Source organism: Hakea prostrata, chromosome 2 (genome assembly GCF_041222555.1).
Source record: "Hakea prostrata isolate BN-2017 chromosome 2, UWA_Hpros_2, whole genome shotgun sequence".
Classification (NCBI taxonomy): Eukaryota; Viridiplantae; Streptophyta; class Magnoliopsida; order Proteales; family Proteaceae; genus Hakea; species Hakea prostrata.
In genome coordinates, this window is record NC_142601.1 from 22,568,229 (window position 1) to 22,594,755 (window position 26,527).

Genomic DNA, 26,527 nt, shown 5'->3' on the forward strand with positions numbered 1-26,527 from the left:
GATGTAATTGTCAAACAAGTTGGTTTATGTTTTATCTTAACACGTCAAATCAATCCATACCAAAACACAGCCTGACAATGTTGATTGCTTTGGGAACACAAAACCACTTTAGTCGTTGAGTTGTTAAATGTGGAAGTTGATTCACAAAATGCCATTGGTTCTACTTGTAGGAGTGAAGAAATTAGCATGACAAGGTTGGTGGCTTATTTATTACTTGAGAACATGGAAAGAAATTCGCCAGTTTCGCCAGAAGGCGGCGAAATAAAAAATGCACCGAAACCAGATATTACAACCTTTCGCCGGAAAATCGACGATTTTTTGGCGAAACCACATCCTCATCCTTCCAGATCATTACTGGAGAAGAAGAAGAAGAATGAAAAAGAGAAAGAAACAGAAATAGCAGCGGAGAAGAAGAAGAAATAAATAAATAAAAAGAAACAGCAGCTGGCCATGTGTAGCACTGAAGTAGAAAGAGAAAAAGAAAGAAATCAACGACTGTGCCTGAACAAATCCGGACAAATCAAAACCAAAACCCTAGAAGTAACAAGTGAAATTCAACGAATTAACAAGTGAAAGACGAGGAAGAGACCTCAATTTTGCGTGTTCAACTTGTCATTTTCTCGTGAGAGGAAGGCAGGAACACAACCCATCTCCATCAACCACGAAGGCGTGTATGGTAGTCAGAAATGTCTCTGAGAGATGTCAATTTGTTGGATTCGTGCTCTCTTATACGTGATCTGATAAAAAATTTAATGATTGATCCGTTTCAACAGGTGGACAACTTTGTATGACCCTTCTATCCAATTAAAATTGTATAAATATTTAATTTATGTTTTTATTAAATCATTGTGAAAGGCATTATGACGATTGATTAAAAATGTTTATCATTATTTTCTTTCTACATAGTGAAAATTCTTACCGTTAAAACACCAGAGTATGACGTGAAAACTAGATTAATTATATGTGTTACTTTAATTTATTTTCATTCATGTTCGTGAATTTCTTAGTTTTCATTTGAACATCCTCCCATCGTTCCATAGCTTGTGCATCAAGGTGCAACGTTTTAGAGATATTCGGGGATTCGCTCATTGGCTACAACCAGCAAATCCTTGAAATACGGAGAAAATTCGCCCATTGTTCATAAGGGTTTCTGTCAGATTTCATTGGAAAACTCAGGAAATGGAAGGGCATAGGGCATATTATGAACCAGATTTCGACCGAAAAAATAGAGGATCTATTGTTTTATAGATGGTATTCTCTTTATTGCCGATGATAGGAGTTTCGTCATCAAAAATTAGAGAAGGGGTGTTTTACAAAATGTCGATAAAGAAATTGTGAGTGAGACGGAGAAGAAGCTGAAGGCTGAAGCAGCTCTTGTCTTGGGGCTGAGATCTCCACTTTGCAATCATGGTTTTCTTGAGTATTTTTCCCTCGAAACTAGGGGTTCAGATCAAATAGTGATAATACTATATCCTCATCCTATTATATTTGGACGGATTCGAATAATATCCTATCAGTTTTCGGACGGATTCAGTTGGATTCAGATGATAATTAGATAGTTACTTTCTTAGGTAGATTCTTATAAATGAATATGAATACAGATATAATTCGAGTTTTCAACTACCTGCCTACAACTTTACCATTTTATATGTAAGGATTAGGTTTGAAATTTAAGAATTTAACAACTTTGGTAGTTATCTCAATAGAAAATCTAGAAAAATAGTCACATATCTCAAATAAAAATTATAAAATTATGAAAAATAAATCCAAATAAATAACTTAATTGGATAATTTAATCGAACGGATAATAATCGGTAGAAAAGGGGCAATACTAAGGATTAGGTTTGAAATTTAAGAATACAACTTTGATAGTTATCTTAATAGAAAATCTAGAAAAATAGTCACATATCTCAAGTAAAAATTATAAAAATAAGAAAAATAAATCCAAATAAATAACTTAATTGGATAATTTAATCAGACGGATAGTAATCGGTAGAAAATGAGCAATACCATACCCGCTTCCTATTAGTAATCGAATAGATTCGAATACTGCTAAACGGATGCAGATGCATATTCGAGAGCAGATTTCAATTATACATTAACTCCACAACTCGAAACATCATATCTTAGCTTCCCATATTCATTTGTAACGTCCATGCGGATGCCGATTTAGGATTTTCAATGAGGTTATGCCGATGAGTTCTGTGAGTGTTCTCTCTCAGTCGGTGGAGCATTTAAAACGTATGGACAATTGGACATCTGTGGTTTTCAAAACCCTAGCTATGAAGTTTGAAGCTTTCGCTGGTTAGCTGGAAATTCATTGATTTTCAGGCAATTTATGTAAATATCGATTTCAGTGGTTTTTTTATTTCGATACTATTCAAACAGGGCAAATTTCATCATTTTTCGGGAAACTTTTCAGACAAAATTCTACTAATATTGTACATTGCCGTGCATTTATCATGTGTTCATATGAACCCAAAAGAGTTCCAACGATAAAACAACGGTATCTAACTACCAAAGAAATGAGCATGTTGAATTGCTCTGTTTCATCAGAAATGCCAATAAATAAATAGTGGCAAAATAACTTAAACGAGATGGAGTCAAAATTGCTGTTGGAGCTTGCAAATCAATTATACAAAATCTGGAAACCTACCCAGAAAATAAAGGAAAAACCCCCCAGCATTTTTTGGCATCTCTCTTTCTCTTCCCTACTTTGGATGCCGGGCTGGGAAGATTTGTTGGGCTCCAACAATTTAACATAGAAACAATCACGTTGCCTTCTTGCGAGCAAACCGCTGCAGAGACTTGGGCAATTGATCGTCCTCACTCATTCTTTGTTTCTTCAGTTTCTGTTGCTCTTCTCTCATTTGTTGTTCCACAAAAGGCCTCTTGGCTTTAACAACCTCTACCTGCTTCTTTGTCGCCAGTTTACTTGGCTTGCTCCTCCCTTTTGTTTTCTTCTTGAAGCTTTTGCTTTTCACGGTAGCAATGGCTGCTTCCTTTTCTGCCTCTCTTTCTTGTTCTGTTAGTTTTTCTTTCTTTGATCTTCTCACAGTACCTATCTTGGTGGGATCCAGCATGATTGTCTCTGGTGGAAGCTTGTCAAGAAGAGAATGTACCTCCTTTTCCCTCCGCTGTTTAGGAGTTTCAAACGGGTTTGCAACCCAGGTGTCAAAGTTTGGTTCTCCAGATCCTGGAACTAGAATGGATGATATGCCCATGGAGTGCCCAATACCCATAACATCCTCATAGGGTCGGAATGACACAGTTCCTACCTGATAACCTTTTGCCATCAAATGACTCATGTAACGGCCATAGTCCTGAGCTCCAGAGTCTTTCCATATCTGTACACGTGATCCATTTCCAATAGCAAGTAAACCTTTCTGACTGAAATCCAACGTCTTGGCATGGCCTGAATATGTGCGGAGAACCTCAAATTTCCTCAAATCCCAGAGCTTTATCTTCTTCTCCATGCCTGCTGTAGCCATGAGATGGCCTCCAGGGTGAAATGCAACTGCTGATATGGGACCATGATGGCACAGCATCTTAACAAGAGGAGCAGAACTAGTGGGTTTCCACATGGTAACTTTGCCAGATGAATGACCCAAAGTTACCACAGCGTTGAAAGGATTCACCTCCATTACATTACAACGACCAAGACCAGTCCGATAGTTAGCCACCATTCCACCCATTGTGACATCCTGGTAATGAAGCTGACCAAATTTGTTTATTGATGCTAGCAGGAAGTGATTCTTCAGAAATTGAAGTCTTTCCACTGCACCATGTTCCTGAAATAATAGTAGTATCAGCTTCTGGTAAACATGACTGCCATATAATGAGGAAACAATAAACCCGAGCAGGATGCATTCAGTGCAAACTGGCTCCATTTAAGTCATTTTAATAACCCAAGAGAAAGGCACCCCTATATAACAGTCCCTATGCCCTTTCCTTGCACGAATCAGTGGCAAATTGAAGTCATAGAGGTAATAGGGGGGAAAGACCACAACTTAAATTCTTTTGTGCTGATGCAGATCAAATTTCCTCAACAGTCACCAATTAAATCTTCACCAGAATGTAGAGATGTACAAAGTCCGACTTAAAATTAAAGGTTTATACCAATGGCTTTTAGGATAGCTAGATCTTCCTTCACTTTAGGAGGAATGAATATCTAATGTCTTGTTGAAGGATACAATTTTCAAGTTCTTGCTCTCAAAGACTCAAAACAATAACATGCATGCTGCCTTCAAATTAATTCATTTGGATAATAAGATCATCGCAACATTCCCCCTTTATACGATTCAAGGGAAAAACAAATAATTTATCCTCTTAAAAAACACAGCTTTAGCTTTGTACTTTTGTAGTGCTCCCCCCCCCCCCCCTTCTTCTTCTTCTTCTTCTTCTTCTTCTTCTATAAGTGTTTTTCTCCCCCCTTCCCCTTCTTCAAGACTGATTGTTCTCAGATTTTCCTTTATTCCCCCTATCTTCTTTATTCTTTTTTCTCCTTTATTCTGTCCCCGTTAATGATAAAAAGGCTACTTGTGCTAACCATATTATTGTTCTTTATTTAAAACAAAGTGATGTTACAATGCCAAATACTTGGTCACCTAAACATAATTTACCCATAAAGTAATCATCAACACAAATTATAACCATCACCATAACTATTTGACACAACCCAGAACACCAGTAAATAACCATCAACAGCATCTAGCACCAAAAGAAAGAAAACCAGTACAGGAGAACCTCATGGTCAGAAAAAGAACAGCAGTCCGCAAGAAGACCAAAACCAAATATTAGGAACAGCATCCACAGTAACGCTTTCTTTTAACCTTAATCCAACAAGGATTTCACCAGGAACGTAAAATAAAGTACAGTGAAGCAAAACAGAACAGCAACCACAGAAGATTTTCCTCCTTTCTGTTGATCTACATTGATCTGATACCATGCAAGAAAATATAATCTGGATAGACAGTATCACTGAGGACTAGTATAGCCCAGAAAAGAAATGGCCACAGTTAAGTCTACCTGATGAAGAAAGAAAGTCCCTGTACCCTATGGCTGCCCACTGACCTGATCAAAAATTAAACCCAATCCCTTTGCTCAGCACCAAGCTTGGCAACCATAAATCAGGCTCCCTTTTCCTCTTGGAAACAAGCAATTAGGGGAAAAACAGAAGTGCACAGAGGTACCCACAAAACCACGGGGTAGCCTGTTCTACTTATAGTAAGGCAAAATTCCAATTCAAGAAGATTCCTTGATACCATCAAGGTAATCTAAACATTACTAATCTTCACCAAAATTATGAACGTCAGCACAACTCATAATAACTAAATCATGATCACAAAGTATAGATGCCAGATGACTACTAAAAAATCACCAAAATTACCACTGTTCAAGAGATGGTATGAACTTTGTGAAAAGCGGGGAGGGCACACAAATACAGTATATACTTATTCGTCCAAAAAAGAAAATCCAGTATACTGCCAGGAGAATGCTAACCTTGAGACAGTGAAGCTCTGTACCATCCCTGTTATATACATATGAGTACCTGACAAAATCAAAAAAATAACAAGTGAACCAATTTAGATTGATGTGCACAAATTTTAAATGGGGAAACTCATGATACTGACAGAAGCAAAAGTAAAAAATATCTTCCACTTGTTTCAGTCAGCTTTTTCAGTTTTTGTATGTATCAATCAACCAAAATTGTACTCATAACTAGTAAGGTGCTTGGTCAACAAAAACCAAACAAAGATCCATAGCAATCTGTCAAGTTGGATTCAGTCCTCTCTCATTGGTCAGGTATCATTCCAGTTTCATTCCAAAAGGTCTGTTCTGCCTGTCTTATGCAATTGAATTCAGCCAAGCGACTTAGGTTTGTTCAATCAGATATACCTGGCTTTTTTTACACTCCTAGTCAGGCCCTAATATAAGAATTTAACACTGTAAAATAAATGTTAAAACAATGCATAATTGGTCACCCAACAGCACCCCCAACATAAAGCACGGCTATAAGTATGCATCCTAAAAAGCTGTAACCACCAGAAAACTTCATTTTTGTTGAGACTTAGATGATGCAACACCTTATTGAAAGTTCCTATGGGAGCTTCATATTCAACGTGATTAAGTAGGATAGAAACTTAAAGCTCTCATCAGTGGAACACACTTATTGGAGATTTTTTTTTGGCAACTTCTGTGATCATGGTTCTCAAAGTGTACGCTGCCCCTTTTTGGGTCAAGGCGAGGTTTTCCTCATTGCCCTCTATCGCCTTACCTTGACACCTCGATAACCATGTGGTTGCGAAGCTCTATAACAGGTTCAACAAGTCGGATTTGCTCAGCCATTACTTGGTTGGATTAGGCCCAAACAAGTTTTTGTTTTCTTGCTGGATGGTCTCTGATTATTAGAGTAAAATGACGCATCAACCAAAAGCCTCATTAATTCTCTCATTTTGGGTGGGAAAAGTATGTTGAGTCGATGGTTCCCCAGAAGCCTAATTAGATTCTGAAACTCAATCACATATTCACATACCAGAATTGCAGTGACAGGTCTAAAACCAGCTTTAGAGAGATAAATATAATAAATGAAAATAGATATTATACATGGTCCAAAATCATATCAAAGGTCATCATAGAGAAAAATAGTTTCCCAAAATCTGGCTCGTCTGAGGGACGGATCTGAAGCTATAGCTTAATCCTGCCTGAGGTAGGATTCTAGAAACAAGGTCCAAAGCAGTGATTGGAACCAGTTTATTCAGGAACTTCAGTTGCAGGCAGTAATGGTTATTGTTGAAAGGCAGAATCGATTATGGGAGATCCAGGAGATTTGGTTATATTCAGTTAGTCTACTTTCCTTTTCTGTTCTTTCCTCATTGGAATATATTTGCTAGGATTGTATTTTTCTTGTAAGATTCCCAAACTAGGAAGATTTAGTTTGTTCTTTATTTGGTAACTTCTGAATATAAATAGAGCTCCTGTTGTGTCCTTGAGACACAAGTCAGGATTTCTCCAACTCCAACATGGCATCAGATCTAACTCTAATCCATCACTGAGTACCATCAACATTGTCCCACCCACCCCTAAAAAAAAGAAAAAAGAAAAAAGAAAAAAGAAAGAGAGGAAGAAGAAGAAGATGGGAAAAGGAAAAGAAGCATCACTTGCAATCGAACCTTAGCATTGTCTGCACCCCAAAAAATCCAATCGCAGCCCATCGCAGAACCTATCGAACCCTTTTTTCTGTTTTTCTCCATCGCAGGAAACGATCAAATTGTTTTTCTCCATCATAGGAAACCATCTAACCCCTTTTTCTGTTTTTTCTCCATCGCAAGAAACCTTCTCCCTCTTCTTCCTCCATTTCAAGCTTCAACCCATCCCTCTTTTTTGGGCATCAACCTCTATTTTCCATCACAAGCTTCAACCCATCGATTCTCTCTTTCAATCGAACCTGTTTTTGTTCCTTTTTCGAATCGACCTAAGAAAACCCAACAGGACCAACCTGCAGAAGTATCGCAAGCTTTTCTTTCATTCTGTCCCTTTTTTTCTTCATCACATCCCACCAGAAGCCGTCGCATTCTGCTACCTTCTACTTCCTTTTTTTCCCATTGCATGGTGTCGCAACCCTGTTTCTGGTTCACAACCTCTGTTTTTCTTCCAACCTTCACTCAAACCAGAACCATTGAACCAACCAGACCTGCTCCAAACCATGAACCCACCCAACCAGAAAAATCCATCCTGTGACACAAATATAAAAAAGGTTTTCTGTAGTGAGTATTTTTTTACTCCTAAAAATTTTATTATTTAGTTTGTGATCCTTTGTCGTTCCTGCGATGGCTAATCCAGTCACCTCTGCCTCTTCTGGTACATCTGATAATGAGAATCCTCCCATTTTGTCTGTTTCTCGGGACTGTGATCTTTCTCCTTTCCAGTTGATCACTGTTAAGCTTAATGGGACCTACTACCTTCTCTGGTCTCATTTTGTTTCTCTTGTTGTTGGTGCTCATTGCCTTACTGGCCATATTCATGGAACTTCTATTAAGCCTTCCTGCCCTAGTACGGATCAAGACAAGTGGGGAGACAAATGAATGCTTAGTTATGGGATTTCTCCTCAATTCCATTGAACCAAGTATTGTAGAGAGTTATCCTTTCCTCCCTGATGCTGCCACGATTTGGAGAGTTGCCAAGGCAGCGTATTCCAAAGTTGGGATTGATGCTCAGTGTTTTGAAATCAAAAGGAAAATTCATCAATTACAACAAAAAGATCTTACCATGTCTCAGTACTACAACACTCTTGGAGGCTATTATCAGACCCTTCACTTCTATAGCCGATTCACTCTATCATATACTACAATGTTGTTGCCTATCAAGATTTGGGAAGACAAGCTCAAAGTGTATGATTTTCTGGCAAGGATGAATATTGAGTATGATCAGATTCTTGCACACATTCTATCACAGAAACCCTTGCCCTCTTTGGGGCAAAGCATATGCTATTGTTCACACTGAAGACATTGGAGGACAGCCATGGTACACACTCAGACATTTTGAAAAATCTAAATTAGTGTCTGGTTCAGGTAGCAATAAATCTAATTCTAACGATTCTCGCACTTTAGTGAAGTGCGAGTACTATGGAAAAGAGCGCCATACCAAAGATAAGTGTTGGAAGTTGTATTGATGATCAGCAAATTGCCACGAAGGAGGTAAGAATGGAAATAGGGGCATCAATCAAGCATCTGCAAACCAAGCTAGTCCTGACACCTGATTACTCCAGCACCTCTTTCCTCAGACGAGCTCTAGCACCTTTGCCAATTGTTCTCCAAACATGAAGTGTCTTCTCGAGCACTAACTTCCAGTCCAAGTGTTTCTTCTATCATCATTCCCTATGCTAATCCACAGTCCTCCACAAGTATTTTTGGTTGTCATAGTGTCAATTCAACTTATCCCTCCTAGATAATGAATTCTAGGACAACTGACCATATGACAGGCTCATCATCCTTGTTTCATACTTATTCTTGTTCCTTTTACTCCATTTGTTCAAACACCTGATGGGTCTCTTCCTCTATCTCTAGGAAGGGATCTACTATCTATTCACCTTCTCTTACTCTATTTTATGTGTTGCATGTTCCTAAGTTTTCGGCTAACCTTTTATCTATTAGTAGCCTTACTTGTGACATGAACTGCGAAATAACCTTTTTTCCTTTCTCTCTGTGTGTTTCAGGAACTGAAAACGGGGCATAAGATTGGCAATGGTAGGCAAAAAGGGGGGCTCTACATGTTAGATGGATCTCCATCAGCTTATTCTACATCTCTAGTTCCACTTATCCCCTGCACTTTTTACTTTATTACAATGGCATCATCATCTTGGCCACGTTCCCTTACCAATTTTTAAGTCATTTTTAGATTTGGTTAAAATATATAATTTGAATGATTTTTATTGTAAGGCCTTAGCCAAACAGACTAGGCATGTTTACCCTATTTCAGAGCATCATGGTATTGTTCCTTTTTCAATCATTCACTTTGTTGTGTGAGGTCCATCACAGACTGTCTTTGTCTGGTCATAAGTGATTTGTCACATTTATTGATTGTTGCACTAGAACCACATGGGTCTAGTTACTACACCAAAAAAGTGATGTTTTCTCATGCTTTTAAAACTTTCATAACATGTTTATGACACAGTTTGGGGCCACAGTCAAAATCCTCCATAAGGATAATGGGTTTAAGTACTTGGGTGGTGCATTTCCTTCTTACCTAGCTAACCATGGCTTCACACATCAAACTAGTTGGGTCGACACTCAACCTCAAAATGGGACTGCCGACACAAAAATAGACATCTACTTGAGGTAGCACGTTCTCTTATATTTACTATGCACGTGCCTCCTCTGTTTTGGGGTGATATAGTTCTTACTACAACTTATCTAATGAAACGAATGCTTTTTTGAGTCTTAGACCAGCGCTGCCCCCTTGAGGTTCTCTTAGGGACAGGAGCCTTTATAGTACAATCTAAGGTTTTTTGCAGGGTTGCCTTTGCCTGAAACCACCATGTCCATGGTAAGTTGGATCCTTGTGGGATACTCTGCATTTTCTTGAGTTATCCTCCTAACAGAAGGGGTTTAAGTGTTATCATCCTAGTTCTCATTATTTCTTTGTCTCTATGGATGTGTTCTAGGAACAACTTCCTTTCTTTTCCCCTACATCTCTTCAGGGGGAAAGTCTTAGTGAAGAGGTTTAGGTCTTGATTCCTTCTTTAGATATTTCTCCTAAGATTCCTGCAGATGATCCTCCTTTGGAAGATGGAGTGACCGGAAAAGAAAAGCTAGTGGATGATGTGCAGGGGGCAAAGAGACCTCTAAAGAATTGTCAAAGAAAGCATCGAGGACCCCCTTCTATGCTAAGCTAGTTGGAAGCATCAACTCCTAGTCCTGAAGTACAAGTTTATCCAAATGAACCAATCTCTAAAGTTGAGCCTATCTCTGACCCCTCTTTTGACCCTACTTTGTCCCTACCAATTGAAGTAAGAAAGCAGCCACGAATTTGCACTAAACACCCTATTTCTAATAATGTTTAATATCAGTCCCTATCCCCAAAGTTTCAAAGTTTCATTTCCTCTTTGTCCTCTACTTCTGTTCTTAACACTTGGTAGGAAACATTATCTCACTCAAATTGGAAAGAAGCGATGGATGAGGAAATGTGAGCTCTGTAGAAAATAGAACATGGGAATGGGTGACTTTGCCTGCAGGAAAGCATACTATTGGGTGCAAATGGGTGTTCGCAATCAAACACATAGTAAATGAGACTGTTGAGAAGTACAAAGCAAGATTGGTGCTCAAAAGCTTCACTCAGGCTTATGGGATTGACTACTAGGAGACACTTGCCCCTGCTGCCAAGATGAACACAATTTAGGCTATTCTTTCATATGCAATGAATAAGGGGTGGAGCTATAATAGTTAGATGTTAAGAATGCTCTTCAACATGGAGAACTCAAAGAGGAGTTGTACATGGATGTGCCACTTGGATATTCCAATGTTAAGATTCATGGGAAAGTATGCACGTTGAAGAGGGCATTGCATGGTTTGAAACAATCTCCTAGAATGTGGTTTGGAAGTAACTATAAGGCCATGATCCCTAATGGCTACAAACAGAGCCTGCAGACCACACTTTGTTTATTAAAAGAGATGATTCCCACCCTACTATACTTTTAGTACATGTAGATGATATTGTGATCACAGAAAGCAATGATGATGAAATTTCAGCTTTGAAGAGCTTTTTGGGAATTGAATTTTAGATGAAAGATATGGGGAAGCTCAGATATTTCGTAGGGCTGGCATATTCAGCCAGTGATGTGTCTCTCTCTCAAAGAATGCATACTCGAATCTACTTAATGAAATTGGGATGTCATGATGTAAGCTTGTTGAAACTCCTATTGAACCTAACCTACACTTGGAAGGCAAAAGGAGGAGAATTGGTTGACAAGATGAGGTATCAAAAGTTGGTAGGAAAGTTGATATGTCTGTCTCATTCCAGACTAGAAATCACATTTGCAATTAGTCTTGTTAGCTAGTATATGCATGATCCCTACTCCTCATATTTGGATGCAGTGTATCGTATCTCAAGGTACTTGAAAGCCACTGCAGGAAAATGAATTTTGATTTCAGCCCATGGACATTTAAAGATTAAGTCATATACAGATGTAGATTGGGCAGAGCATCCAGGTGATGGGAGATCTATCTCAGGGTATTGTGTGTATGTGGGAGGTAACTTGTGACTTGGAGACAAAGAAACAAGCTATGGTTGTCATGTCCAATGCCAAGGCCGAGTTTAAGGCGATTACTCAAGGCATTTGTGAGGTACCATGGCTGAATGAGTTGCTTCAGGAGATTGGGTCATTCAGAGGTTCCTATACAGTTAAACTCAGATAGTAAGTAAGCAATTAGCATAGCTCACAATCCAATACAACATGACACCAACTGTGTGGAGATTGACAAACATTATATCAAAAAGAAGATTGAGGTTGGGTTGATTCATATCACTTTTGTTACTTCAGACAAGCAGCAGGCTGATGTGCTTACAAAAAGCTCAAAGTACCAAGGTGTTCAGTAGTATCACTGGGAAGCTGGGCATGATAAGTATTTATGCTCTAACTTGAGGGAGTGTTGAAAAGCATAATCAACTATAGGAGATCTGGGAGATTTGGTTAGATTTTAGTTAGTTTAGTTTATCTTTCTGTTCTTTCCTTATAAGGAGTTTCTTTTTCTGTTCTTTCCTTATAAGGAGCAGATCTGTTAGGATCATATTTTTCTTGTAAGATTCACACACTAGGGAGATTTAGTTTGTTCTGCATTTGGTAAGTTTTGAAGAGCTAATACTGTGTCCTTGAAACACAAGTTAGGATTTCTTCAACTCTTCCAACAATTATGAATAAATTTAGATGTTTAAACAGGAACTAGGAACACGGCAGAAAGCTAAATTAGGAACCGAAAATTAGCCATGAATTTAAATAATTCAGAAAATCCTAGTGAGACAACTTATGAAATGAATGGAGGAAAGATAGAAGGATATGGACCAAGGGGTGTTGGATGCTTCACTAAGCCTACAGCCTACATATTTATTTATTTTTTTAAATGAACAAATAATTATATTAAAAACACGGAGCCAATGAGAAACAAGGAGAGACAACGGGGGAGAGAGAGAAAGGGGGGGGGCAACAACCAATCACAAAGAAGACTGGAAAGTCGAAGCTAGACTCCAAGAACTACAATCAACCTATTCCTCGGAGAGTCAATAATTAGGGGATGGGGGAAATTAGCAAGCCTAGAAGAGATATCAAAGTAGATGGTTTTCCAAATCAAATCTCGGGATCAGGATTTGGAAGTCCATCTCCTCATGTTGTATTCCCAACCTAAGTGGTGAACAGTAGCAGCAAAGACAAGCTTACCCACATAGTTGCAAATCGAGAAGCCAGAGACGTTTCTTAGGATCCAATTCCAATCTCAACCAAAACCAAAGGAACATCTCAATCTAGGCCAAATAGAAGCAAGAGCTAAGCTCCAAATGGAACAAGAGAAGGGATGGGAGAAAAAAAGGTGGTCAAGGTACTCAATGTCATTCCAGCAGAGAATGCAATTGGGTTAGCAGGTATGTGGCGACTGATGAGGAAATATCGGGTAAGGAGGGCTAGGTTAAAAACTCTCCAAAGGGTGACAGAGTGGCAGGAAATATGGCATTTGAACCAAACCAGGAGGGGCCAAGGGACAAGGGGAGGGGGACCTAAGGAGGTTCCAGGCTAAGGCTGTTGTGAAGGTTTTGGTATGGGAGGGAGTCCAAATAGTGAGGTCAAAGGCGGAGAACGAGGGGGTGGGGAGAGAGTTCCAGACTTGTGTGTCACTAGGATGGGGACAAGGGACCAAGAGCCATTAGAGATAAAGGAGAAGAGAGGGGTAGCTTTAGGGATGTGGGAGTCATAAACAACCCGAGGGCCAAGAAGGGAGAACAAGATACCCATCGGATGCCAAGGGATCAAGCCAGAACAAAGTGGAGGAACCACAAGGAATTCGAACAATGATTGCTGAAAGGGCCAGGGGCCAAAGGGTTAGGAGCTTTCTCCACATCCAAGAGGAAGTGGAGGGACAATCCAGATGGAATCAACTTTGAGAAGATAGGAGTAGACCCAAGAGACCCAAATGGAATCAAGCTTAGAGGCAACTTTCATGATGAGCTTGAGAAGACAGGCCAAATTAACGTCACAAATTCAACGATACCTAGACCTCCTTCCAATTTAGGGCGGTAGGTGGAAGCCCAACTAATTGGGTGGATAAAGCAAGAGGTTTCTTGGCCTTTCCAGAGGAAAGCAGAGAAGAGGGATTCCATGGTATGGATGATAGATTTGGGGAGAGGGAAGATACCACACTAGTAAGAAAGGAAGATTGGAGGACAAAACGGATGAGAACCACTAAGCAAAAGAGAGGAGCTTACCTTTCCAAAGTTGGAGCTTTTCTGAATATGATCAAGCATTGGGGAACAATGGTGGCGAGTGAGTTTACTAGGAATGAGGGAGAGGCCTAGGTAGGTCACAAGGAAGGAACCTAGGTTGAAATCAAAGAGCTACAAGAGGGAGGAGCGAGCAAAGTCAGAGATACCCGAGAGGAAGATTGTGGATTTCTCAAAATTGACTTTGAGGTCAAATAAGGATTCAAAGAGAGAGAGAGTGGAGAGAATAGAGGAGATAGAAGTGTGATCAGCCTTGAGAAGATCATGAGATCATCAGCAAAAGCGAGATGGGTGAGCTTGAGGGATTTAAACTTAGGAATGGGAGAGATGAGGAGTTGATTAATTTTGGATTTGAGGAGACAAGACAAGACTTCCAAAGCCAAAATGAAGAGAGAGGGAGAGAGAGGACACCCTTGACGGATGCCTTTATGAGAAGGGAAGAAGCCAGCAAGGGAACCATTGGTGATAATAAAGAACCAAGGAGTAGAGATGCAAATTTCAATCCAATGGACAAAGGAAGGCGAGAAACCCATAAAGTAGAGAACCTCAATAATAAAGTCCCAACGGATAAAGTCAAAAGTTTTATGGAGGTCAACCTTTAGGAAGGCGGCCGGGGAGTGGGAGGCTTTATCAAAACCTCTAACAATTTCCGCACAGAGAAAAGATGTTAGAGAAACTACAACCAAAGATAAAGGCTGACTGATTAGGACTTACTAGAGAGGGCATGACTAATTTGATTCTATTAGCCAAGATTTTGGAGATGAATTTGTAAAGCAAATTACAAAGTCAAATTGAGCGAAAATCAGAGATGGAGGAGGCACCGGTCTATTTGGGAATAAGACAGAGGAAGGTTTGATTGATGGACGCTAGTTGGGAGGGGTCGAGAAATAAGCTTTGAGTAGCATGAACAAGATCAATCTCAATGAACTCCCAAGTAGCGAGGAAGAATCCCATACTAAATCCATCATGGCCAGGGGCCTTATGAGAGCGGATGACCGAGATGATTTCCTTTGAGGAGGGAATGGAGCGAAGAGAGGCTAGAGAGGAAGGGTCAACAAACTTATTTAGGGTGGAGGGGCGAAAGGGAGGGAAGGGAGGGAAGGGACGAAGGAGAGAGGAGCCTAGAGAAAAAGGAGATTACTTATGTCTTAATACTAGGAGGGTCATAGATCCAAGAACCATGACTAGTAAGAAGACAGAGAAAATAATTGAAATTGAGTCGAGCTTTACGGGATCAATGGAAGCAAGCAGTATATGCATCCCCAAGCTCAAGCCACTTAATACGCGATTTCTAACAGAGAATGCTTTCCACCTTGGAGGCAAGGATAAAGAGATTCAGAGAGAGGGAGAGAGGGAGAGAGGGAGAGAGAGAGAGAGAGAGAGAGATTGAGAGAATCACTTTGGAGGAGGGTTTGGACCCTAGAGAGGTTCAACTGACAAGAGGAGGTACGAGAGGAGATATTGCCAAAAGTGGAGGAATTCCAGGACTGGAGGGGATTCTTGGTTTTTTGAGCTTGCGAGTAAAAGCCACGAGAGGGAGGGAGTGGCAATAGACCTGTTGAGCCCAGGCTGCTTGGACAAAGGGGAGGAAAGAGGAGTTTGAAGTCCACATATCAAATAATTTGAAGGGCTTAGGACCAAAGGAAGGGAGATCTAGGAGATGGAGATGGTAGGGGGAGTGGTCGAGTGCCAGAGGAGGGGAGAAATGGGCGTGGGGCGTAGGAAAATGAGAGACCCAGGTATCATTAGCAAGGAAACAATCTAATTTGGAAGCAATACAGGCCTCTCCACTTCTTCGGTTTTGCCAGGTGAGATGGTGCCCAAACCAACGAAGATCAAAGAGTCCTGCATCCTCAATCCAAGAGTTGAAGGCTTCAATAGCCACAGGATTCGGCATGCAACCCCCACCCTCTCATGAGCATAACGGACAATGTTAAAATCACCTCCAATACCCCAGGGTTTCCCAAGCATGGAGGGGGAGATGGATTGGAGATCATCCCAAAGAACACGGTCCGAGGATCGATTAAATTTATAGACAATGGAAAAGGAGGAGGGAGCCGAGGGAGAACACAACTAGAAGTGTATGAGCTGAGAGGACAAAAAAAGGAGGGTAGGGTGGAAGATAGCCGAATCCCAAAGAATCCAAATACGACCTTTAGAAGAGAAGAATTATAGAGAAAAGACCATAAAAGGGCTATGGAGAGGGCAACCTGACGGACATTATCATTGTGAACGTGGGTTTCAAGAAGGGCACAAAAAGATGCTTTCGAGTCCCGGAGAATAAGCTTAACTTCAGCTTGTTTGGCAAGGGAATTGAGGCCCCTAACATTCCAAATAAATGTGTCAGACATTCAAAATATTGTTAGGGAGAGCATCAGTGGGGCTGATGGGGGGGGTAGCAAGGGAGCAACTAGGGGTGGGGGAATTAGAATGCGAATTGAGATTAGGAACAAGATTTGCATCCAAGGGGGGGAGTCTCACACAATGAGGAACTCAAAGGCGAGGGGGTCTCAAAAAATATTTGGGTCAATATTGGCCCAATGCAAGGGGAGGAAGGTTCAAGATGAGGGGTAAACGGGCAGAGGTCGAAAGTTGGGGAGTTCATAGAGTTTGGGGATATGAGGAGGGGAAGAGTGGGGGCGTGGGCAGGGGAGACAAGGGGAGGAGGGTAGCTCAAGGGCTTATTGGCTAAAGTGGTGGGAATTGTTAGGGAAGATGGGCATAGAGATAAGGATTCGGTGGGTGAGGGAGAGTTGGGCTCGGAAGGGTGAAAGGGCTAGCATTAGTTAGGTTTAAGATGGTTGGGCCAAGGGCAAGGGTTTTGGTGGTTAAATGGGTAGATGGGTTAGAAGAGTTTGGGCTTGGTCTAGCGGGTAAGAGTGGGTTAAAGTGATTACAGTTTGGATGGGTTGGGTTAAATGGACCAACAAGGTAATGATTTTCAACTTGGGTTGGACCGGATGGGTTGCGGTTTAGGAGGGTTGGGTCATGGGCTGGGCTAATTGAGTTAGCCTTGTTTAAAGGGTTAGAGAAGGAATGTGAGGGATTATGAATGAGCTTAGTGGTGGGTTCTACGGGCTTAAGGTTAATATGGGTTTTATGGACATAAGGTTAGGAGGGAGAAGGCTTCTAGGGGTAAAAGAGGGATTACAAGGATAAAATGATGCATGTTAAAGTTTCGGTTGAGGTATTGAGGGAGATGAAGAAGGTAGGTTTGCAGGGGGAGAAAACTGTGGTGTAGAGATCGTGGGTTCTTGGTTTCTTGCAAGAGAAGGAATCGGTACTTGTGTAGAACTCTGATTCACCAAGATTCGCGGCGATAAAGTGGCTTCAGCTCATCGATTGTTGGTGACAGAGATTGAATTGTCCATGTCAAGAGCAGCAGCAAAGGCAGGCCTCGAGAGGGCACCAGAAAGTGTAGGAGTAGCAGAGAGCTTCAGAGACTGACAGGCAGCAGTAGCAGAGGTACGATCCTTTTTTTTCTTCCGATTTCTCTTATAGGTCTGTGGCAATGGTACTTGCCGGAAGCAATGGGGCAACCGCTGCAACATTTGCGGCAGTGGTGTTTGCCGGAGACGAAGGGGTAACCGCAGCAACAGTTGTGATTTGATCGAGCCTATCGATCAAAGAACATGGGATCGACGAGCTCTATGGAGGCATAAAATCCAGCTGCTGAGATTAAATAATCGCTTCAAAGGGTATTGCCTGAGCCTCTTGATGGATGTCAGGTGAAGGGAGAACAAGAACCATTGATAGGACACCTTCAGCCGTGGCTGGGTTGCTCAGCCACAAGGAGCAAACATTAGATTCATGACTGAAAGACTCGAGCATTCAGAGCACCTTGAAGGTATCCAGTCGTAAACTAAACTTGGCTGTAGTGTAGGCCAAGGTCATCTTCAACGGAAATCCAAGGGGGAAGGGTTTTGGATGCCAAAACTTCGATACAAATACAGGCATAGGATAAATGTTCAAGCTTGCAGGTCTTCAAGTATCTTCAAAGAGGATGACCAACCACAAAGCCAATGCGACTAACATTCTTGATTCCAAAATTCAAGGGGGAGGCCAGGGAGATTAATCCATAGGGGAATGGAGCTGAAGTCAACCCTACGGAGAAGCATAGAGGGTTCCCAGGATTTGATGAAGATAGGGGACTTCCATACAAACCAAGGAGAACCCTTCAAGAGCCTTGTTCTAGCATTCAGCAGAAGAGAAATTAAACAAGAAGATGCCAGAATCGATCACAAAGGTTTCCATGGAGCTGAGGGAGTTCCACTGCTTGGAAAGGGAAGCTTTAACAATACCGGGGGTCAAGGACCAAGAAATTGACCAAGGATGGCCAAATTCCAGCGGAGGATTCCAGCTTTGGTAGCAGTGGAAGGGCAGCAAACCAGGGGAATGGTGGAGTTAACAGAGGAGGGAGAAATGTAAGAAAGGTTGCAGTCAATTGAAGTAGTGTTGGGGGTGGAGTTGGGAGAGGAGGAGGAGAAGAGGGAGTTCCAGGCTACTGGGGTGGTGGGATGGTTAATGGATGGAGGAGGAGAGGAGGAGGAGAGGAGGAGGAGGGCGTGGAGGAGGGGAGAGTGGAGGTTACAGAGGTCATCTTCTCAGGCAACGGAGGACATCTTCTCCTTTCTTCTTGTTCTCGCAGGTATCCTTAGCTTTCTGTTGATTTTAAGTAACAACTGTCAAGACTGGTATTATTGGCTCATTTTGTTGTCATCAGAAGACACATCAAAGCGAACAAAAACTAATGATCTCAACACTGATAAATTCAAACTGATCTGCAAGAATTACAGCCAACCACCAAGAGGGTATTAGTTCCTAGGTAATTTGTCCCTAATTTTTAGTATAGGTCACAACTGGATATTGTCCAAAATTTTGGTTTAGGTCAAAAGCCAACGAATTGCCAAGCAAGTAATACAGCTAAATGGATATCTAGTTCCCTATTATTTATACATCTACCATAGCTTGAGTGGGACTATGTCTACTCATGTGGATAGCACCCACTGATAATATTTTGCTGCTAAAATTTTTTAATTAGGTCATAGAAGTAATAATTTACAAGCAAACAATGATCTTTCTGATCTAGGAAGCTCTTCTATAATTATCAGAGAAGAACCTTACTTTTTCTGGGCAGCAGCAAAGAATAGCTCATTGTGCAAGAAAACAACATCACGAACTGTTTCTCTAACCTGAAAGACCCAATGCATAAGAAAGTTAAAGTTCAATTATCAACTCATAAGGAGGGTTAATGGAAGACATCTAAAGAACAACATTGTGAATGGAACCGAACAATGAAACTGAAAATACTAATAAAAGGTGGTTGGAAGCAAGATGTGTTATATTACATTGACCACAGAACGGCTACATCCATACCCACTGATACAGTCAGTGGCATTCCAACACTGGGACTCCACTGAAAACATCAGTGGTTGAACTTCGTTCCTCTCTGCTAACATGAAAGGAACAAGCATTCCACTACTTTCTTAGCCTAGTAATAACGAACACAACTCAATAAACTACTTGAGGGATGTCTTCTTTTCCTTCTAATCATAACTCAATAAACTACTTGGTGATATCTTCTTTTCCTTTTAATTTGCATTTAATTTGTACACACACACACAAAACCTCTCCCTCATCCCGATTTCTGCACCAGGAAGGAGAAAACTTTGGTTTTATGGGTATCATAATAGCTCCAAACCTAGCCTCCACCAGAAATGAGAGCACATTCATGAATCATGAAGATAGGTGTAACAGTTAAGGAAGTCCAACACAGAATGAATAAAACGAAGTTCCCGCATAAAACATCATACTGCTAAATATATACCCAGAAAGAAATCATTCAAGTCCGGCATAATTGTTATTGTATCAACTTCAACATAAAACTCATGATTCTAATTCATAATTTTTCAGCATAGTAATCATAATTATTGAGGAATTCTATCTTTCACTAAAAATGAAATGCTTGCAAAAAATTACCCAGAGAATCTAACAAATTTTGGTAGAATAGAAATTCCTGTAAAGAAAAAGCTCAGTTGGCAGGCTGCTACCTTTTTAGGATCTTCAAACGTCAAATTTCTAAGAGAAGTGATATGAGGCAGCATTAAGACATTGGTAAGGACCCTATAACAACACATTATTATAGTGATCATGACAAAGTCAACTGCCCTAAAACTAATCAGGTACCGCACTCAGTTATCAAGCATTTAGGACTCAGGTTAAGCCCAGACCAAAGCACTGATCTATTAGGCAACAGAATGCAAATTACAGAAAGCTGGTTTATTAGGAGCATTTGAAAAGAGTGGGGACAATACATGCACCAGCAACAACAACAAAAACAAGCCTTGTCCCAACTAAATGGGGTCGGTTGGGGAGGATACATGGACCCTTGACTATTATTTAAGTTTCGGAAAGCAAATTGTATATGTGCAATAGCTGGACTACTTGTTTACCAAAAAAAAAAATAGCTGGACTACTTAAATGCATGAACCTACAACAAGTCGACAGACTGTTAAATTATGAAGTATTACATCTTTTTCAACCATAATTGGTAATAATCTTTACATTTTAAGAAAAACACCATGAAGGAGCACCTCCTTTATCTAAGAAAAAATCAAACCTGAAACTCTTTAATCAGGTTCATATTTTTCATGTCTATGATTGCCAGGTGGCCCTTCCGTCCAGCAACTGCCATGTAACGACCACTTGAGGTATAGTCCAGTGTGTATGGACCTAGCTCTGCACATATAACAAAAGAATGGATGTGAGATACTTGCAAGACTGATGAACCCAATTATGACTCAAAAAGAAGTATGCTACTTTTTGAAGGTCGCAGGAAATACTAATTATTACTAGATTAAACACCCCCCCCCAACCAGTTGCCCCCAACCCAAGGTCTTCCCCTCTCAGCAAGCAAAGCTTTGCTCCAAAAGACACTGATTCAATCCCGCCTTTCCATTCCCTCATGTCCCTCTAATATAGCCCCAACAATCCCACACATCCTAACTGACCACTGCCCAAACAGGCCAACATGGAAGTGTGATGTAACCCCAAGGGGGTTTCAGCTTACACTTCCGACGGAGGGGTCTAGGTTGATTTAGGGATGATGGAGAGGGTTAGTAGGTTCAGCAAATGGGTTTTGTACTGGTTCTAGGCTGAAAATAGAAACTGTTTTGAGTATTTTAATTTCAGTTTCAATCCTAGGGCTAGGTTTGTTGGATAAGATAAACAGAGGGTCCTCTACAGTTGAGGGGTATGAAACTAGGGTTTGACCAGGCTGATTTAGGGCTGGAAACTGAGAGAATCAATTTTGTTTTATTGTTTGGTAATTTCAGAATTAATTCCTTAAGGCTAGGGTTCAGAAACTAGGTTTCTGAATTGGTTTAGGACTCTCAGTTAGGGTTAGGGTTGGTCCAATTGGGCTGAAATTAGGAGGGCAGGTCACTAGGGTTAGGGAATCATGCACCTTAAGTTTGGAACAGATCTAACATTTAGTTTGCCGTAGATCTGACCTTGAATTTTAGGCCTTAGAAAAAGTCCGAAATCCTAGAAATAAAATCCAGAAAATAGAAAAGAGGGTGATTTGGGCATTAGGGTTATGGATTTAGGGTTTTGGGGGATGAGGGAGGAAGGAAGAAGGGTAAAGGCAGGGGTAGAGTTGCACTAGCAATAGCTGTAGGAGACTTGAACAGCAAAAAACTTGAAGAAAGGATGCTACAGCAGGCCTGAAGGTAGGGAGAATGATGAACAAACTGCAGAAAATTGAACTCACACTCAGCCGTGGGATTCCTCTTAGGAACCCATGAATCCAGTCTTCCTTCAAATCAGTAATTTTATTCAATTAATCAAATCTGAATTGTTTATAAGGTATGAGGGGCTATTTACAGCCTTATTACATTGAAGGAAAATAATTAGGACTCTCTAAAGAAAACCAGCTTGGACTCAAACTTGGATACCTACTTGGACTCAACTTAGGGAATCCAATTTTGATTAAAACTCCATAGTACAACTAGACTTGAGTTTCTAAACTAGGAAAGGACTCTTAACTAAGAGTTCCTTAACAAATACAACTTGAAAAATAAGAGATCAACTTTAACAAGGAATCCTACTTGAAATTAGATTCCAACTAAAACTCCTACTCAGACAAGGACCCTAACCAACTGACCAAAATCAAAAAGAAAAGTAGATACTTGCTCCTAAAATTATTTTGGATTCTTCTGGAGCACTTTGGAGCCCAAAGAGTGGGGAAATGACCAAAATACCCCTCGTAGGGTTCGGCCACTCCTTGGGTACACCAATAGGGGCCCTCCATTTTGGGAGCTTAAAATCTGAGGTGCCCTATGGTTGCCAATCCTGGCTACATCTGAGTGGCTTCTCCCCAATAGGACACTGGCACCTGTTCTTGCCACCCCCCAACATGGCTGTCGATACCCTAAGACTCCCCTACCCTTACATCCTCAACTCTAGTGTCTTAACACTTACTCAATATTTACTCAAACCCCTCTATCAGCAGTTACACACATCTGATTCCCCCAAAAGAGTGAACTCTGACCTCTTCTTCTCCCCTCCTATTTTAAAATGACTAAAATACCGTTAGTTTTCACCTGTTAACCGGTTCCGTCCCTTTCCTGTCTTCCTAATTTTGTTTCTTTATTTAACTAACAGTATCTTTTTTTATTTTTCATTCCTTCCTGATTCTCTTTTCCGCATCTTTCTCTGCTGCAACAGGAGCACCTCCTTTGATTGCGACACCACCACAACCCTGCTGTAATCTGCTACCTCGCCCACTGTTACTTCCCCTCCTTCCCTGCACCAAGTTCAGCCGAATCCATCCCCTTCCACGTATTGCTTTTCTTTTTTCCCAAATCCAATCACCTGCCCTTTTCACCCATTGCTTTTTCTCACTCCTCTTGCAAGCTATCACTACTCCATCCCTTATTTGTTTCTTCTATATATGCTACAAAGAAACCAAATCTAAGCACTCTTGCTTACTAGAAGACTCCATGGGAGATAGGCGACTCTTTGAGCTGTTATCGCTGTGCTCGCCAGAAGACTCATAACGAGAGTAAATGATATCAAAACATAATTATACAAACTAGTAAATTCCCATATACCTGGTTTTCACAACCTTGGGGAATGAGACTTTTTTTATGAAATAGAAAATTACTCAATTCCCAGGGGTTTTAAAATTTTAGTAGTTTTCCTGCCATACGGTTCCAAGTGACAGGAAAAGAGAAGATCCAAGAATATCACACAACATTTGCACACTATTTTCTTTTCTTTTCATTCCTTCTCTCTTGACATCTAAACACAGCCCTAACTATTCTAGTCTAACCATCAACTAGAACCATACTTGTGGGCTTAGTGAAACTATCCAAAAGGAAGAATCAGCTAGAATTTGGGTAAGATCTGGCTTTCTGAATTGATATAATGTTCATTTTTGGTTTGGTTGAATCCTGAAAATTTTTCTTTCAAATATGAAACTCCCTAATTACTTACAAAAATCCCCTACAGTTCTTTCTCATCTTGTAAAACAAAAGGCAAACCTAATAGCAAAGGCTTCCATGCCAACAAAGTCCAGGAGAGCAATTTTCCTATGCAGCCTTAACCCAATAATTTTTGCCGAGAGGCTATTTCAATGCCTTGACCTCAGGCTACAACTGTGGTCCACCGACCATTCCACCAAGACCTGCCCCTAGCATGGTGGGTCAATTGCATCTTAGCATTCGACATTCATCGGAGAAGGTTGACTTTGAGGATTTAGACAATGTTCTCGAGATCCTGCTGTGAGATAACCTTCTCTATACTAGTACAGGTCTGGTCTTGCATTATTTATCTGATGAATAAATTTGACAAACAAGTCATGCAACGGTAGGTTAATCAAGGACCAGGCATAAAGCTACAAGTGATACAATAGAGAATTAAAATATAAATCAACCTGGTAAAACCATATCAAATGCCTTCCTTGCGCTCAAAAGATCCACTTCACGAACAATTGCTTCTTGTTTGATTCTCCATGTCTTCTCTAGACCTTCAGGTTCCAAGTAGCCTTCCTCACTTGGCATAAGCCACTACAAGCATGTTCACAACTTGTTAACTCATAAAAAAAGATAAACAAAAAGATAACTACAGGGACTACAGATTTAAAATCACGAAAACTCTCTCTTGAAAACAAGAAATTCTGCTCAGGAATGAGATGCAGAAACATCTCAATTTGCTTCTATCTGAACAGCAATTCTCACTGGCAGCTGTCTGGGAGAAAATTGAGGATTGCAAACAAACTCAGGAAAAGAACATACACCATTTGCATCTTAAATATAAATGGGAAATCAGATGAGTATATAGAACCAAACCTTTTCTGCCTTGGCAGCAGCTTTTGCAGATTTTCCATACAATTCTTCTCTAACAGCAAGTTGACCTTTCAGTTTTTTATCTTGCAAAACCTGAAAAGTATTTACAGACTCTAAAAATCAGCATGCATTATATGGTACTGTATAAGGGTGAAATTCTTCCTTATCATTCAAATACCTCCAAATTAGCACCCTCGCCACGAAGATACTTCTTTACTTTCAAATCCAAGTCGGCAGAAATATCCTGCAAACAAAGAATTAATATCAAACTTTTGGTGTGTCCAAAGGGGAAGTAAGCTGTCAAGAAAGAGATTGGGTATGTGGGACCAACTATTAGATTTTTCATGCTTTCTAATGAACGAGAAAAGATATGGATGCAATCACAGTACACTGCAACAGCATAGGACATGAACTTGATAATCACCTTATCAACCAGAGGCATTAGTTCTTCAGAAGTAAGAGGTCCTTGTTCCACCCCCATTTGGCTGGCTGACGATTCAAAATACAGATACTGCAGCATATTAAGATACAAAAACATTAATACAAGAAGAAAGCATCTAATCACTTAGCGAGCTCAATAATTTTTACAAATTATTATTTTGAGAACCAAGAGGTTAACAACATTGCAAAAGATGACTCAAGTGAATCATTAAATTTCCACAAAGGTCAGCTTCACCCATGTTTAATGCCCATTTGTTAGACAACTATGAAAAATTAGATTCAACGCTGATAAATTTTAATCATTTTTATCATAATTATTCCCTTTAGATAAATGGAAGCCAGAACAGTAGAAACAGACACCTGGCAAGGTGTTGAATTGCCGCCTAAGCGCTTAGGCAAAAGCATTACCTCCAAGGCATCCTAGTACGTTGGTTCTTATACCTAGTATAACAATGATAGGATAAGAGCACCCCATTGCACAAGGCTCCCATTACTGCAAAGTCTAGAAGGGCCACATTTACCAGTGCTTAACCCTGCTTTGTGGACACACCAAGCTCACCCACCTAGCATAACAACTATATGCTTATATTTATATGCTACATTAAAAATAAAAATAGAAAATCTATACCCTAAGCCATATCAAGAGAAAAGAATCAACATAAGAGCCAAATCAATGCAAACTGATACAATTGCGCTAATTTTCTAGCAATGACCTAAACGAGAAAATGACAAATAATGAGAAAAGTATAGGGTATAGAGAAGCATATACATTAAAAAAAATATATACATGAAAGATTATAATAACATACACTTACTAATTTGAAAGTAGAATGCAGCATACTATTCTTGCCCTTATGCCACAACAAGTTCCTCCAAATCATAGTTGTCACGGCAACAAGGCGATGCAAGGCTATTTGGGCTAATTGAGTCTCGATGAGCCGACAAGCGCCCTCCGAGGCGCTTTTGAGGCCATCGAGGCATTTTAAGTGAAATTTTTAGTGTATACAGTGTAATTCATTATAAATGTATCATATCTTTTATAATCAGTAGACTATAAGTTAGTCTGTTATACTTAATAAGTTATAGGTTATAACATGGTTAAAACATAGAAAAAAAGAGAATGCCGGCCACATACCGTCCCCTAAGAAGATGGTGAACAAAATCATCGGAGTTTACTGCTATTAGTGTTAACAAAATCTGCTAACAGAGAAGAAAAAGAAAAGCAGAAGAAAGAAGAAAAACAACATCGCCAAGTTGAAGTTGCCAACCTTTGCCTGAGACGCTGCGATGCAAGAATTGCCGGAGCCGCTGCCGCTGCAACTTCAGATTTGAGGGTCGCAACTGCAAAAGCATTTGTACAAGACTTTTTAGGGGGAAAAAAAAAAGCAGAAGAAATAAGAAGAAAGTAAGAAACAACAGCGGAACCTTCGCCTGAGATGCTGCTGCTGGAGTGCTGCTCCCGCGCCTGAGATGCTGCTGCCGCTGCAACTTTGTACCAGACTTTTTAGAAATAAAAAAAAAAAGAAAACAGCAGAAGAAGTCGCCGGAGATCAAAGGAAATGATCGCAGCAAGTTCTGCAACAAATCGTCGCCGTCGTTGTTCGTCGCCGTCGTTGTTCGTCGTCGTCGTCGTTGTCGCTGTCGTCGTCGTCGTCAATCGAGAGCAGGAGAGTAGTAGAGGCCAAGAGCTTTAGGGCTTTAGTGCTTTACGGTGGTAAGTTTTCGAATCAACAGCTCTTTAATTCTCCAAATTTTGC

At 40.4% G+C, this 26,527-nt stretch overlaps 1 protein-coding gene across 1 annotated transcript; it reads right to left on the reverse strand.

The window, feature by feature from the left end:
* Positions 1 to 2,279: 2,279 nt before the first annotated feature.
* On the reverse strand, positions 2,280 to 26,492 carry LOC149024073 (Transducin/WD40 repeat-like superfamily protein). Its single transcript, XM_089144439.1, has 10 exons — positions 26,196 to 26,492; positions 26,039 to 26,111; positions 24,754 to 24,840; positions 24,508 to 24,573; positions 24,333 to 24,422; positions 23,918 to 24,050; positions 20,600 to 20,718; positions 19,105 to 19,172; positions 5,503 to 5,551; positions 2,280 to 3,791 (listed from the first exon to the last, which is right to left on the reverse strand). The coding sequence occupies exons 3-10, from the start codon at positions 24,808 to 24,810 to the stop codon at positions 2,772 to 2,774; spliced, it is 1,602 nt and encodes a 533-aa protein (XP_089000565.1). The 5' UTR covers positions 24,811 to 24,840; positions 26,039 to 26,111; positions 26,196 to 26,492; the 3' UTR covers positions 2,280 to 2,771.
* Positions 26,493 to 26,527: the final 35 nt, after the last annotated feature.

What these genes read in the sequence shown, in the direction of transcription:
- LOC149024073 (XM_089144439.1), bottom strand. Translation starts at nt 24,810, where the DNA reads ATGGGGGTGGAACAAGGACCTCTTACTTCTGAAGAACTAATGCCTCTG. An exon ending in TAATGCCTCTGGTTGATAAG is followed by an intron (nt 24,574 to 24,753) that starts GTGATTATCAAG and finishes CTTTGTTTGCAG; the next exon opens with GATATTTCTGCCGACTTGGA. An exon ending in ATTTGATATGGTTTTACCAG is followed by an intron (nt 20,719 to 23,917) that starts GTTGATTTATAT and finishes TTATATGTGCAG; the next exon opens with AGCTAGGTCCATACACACTG.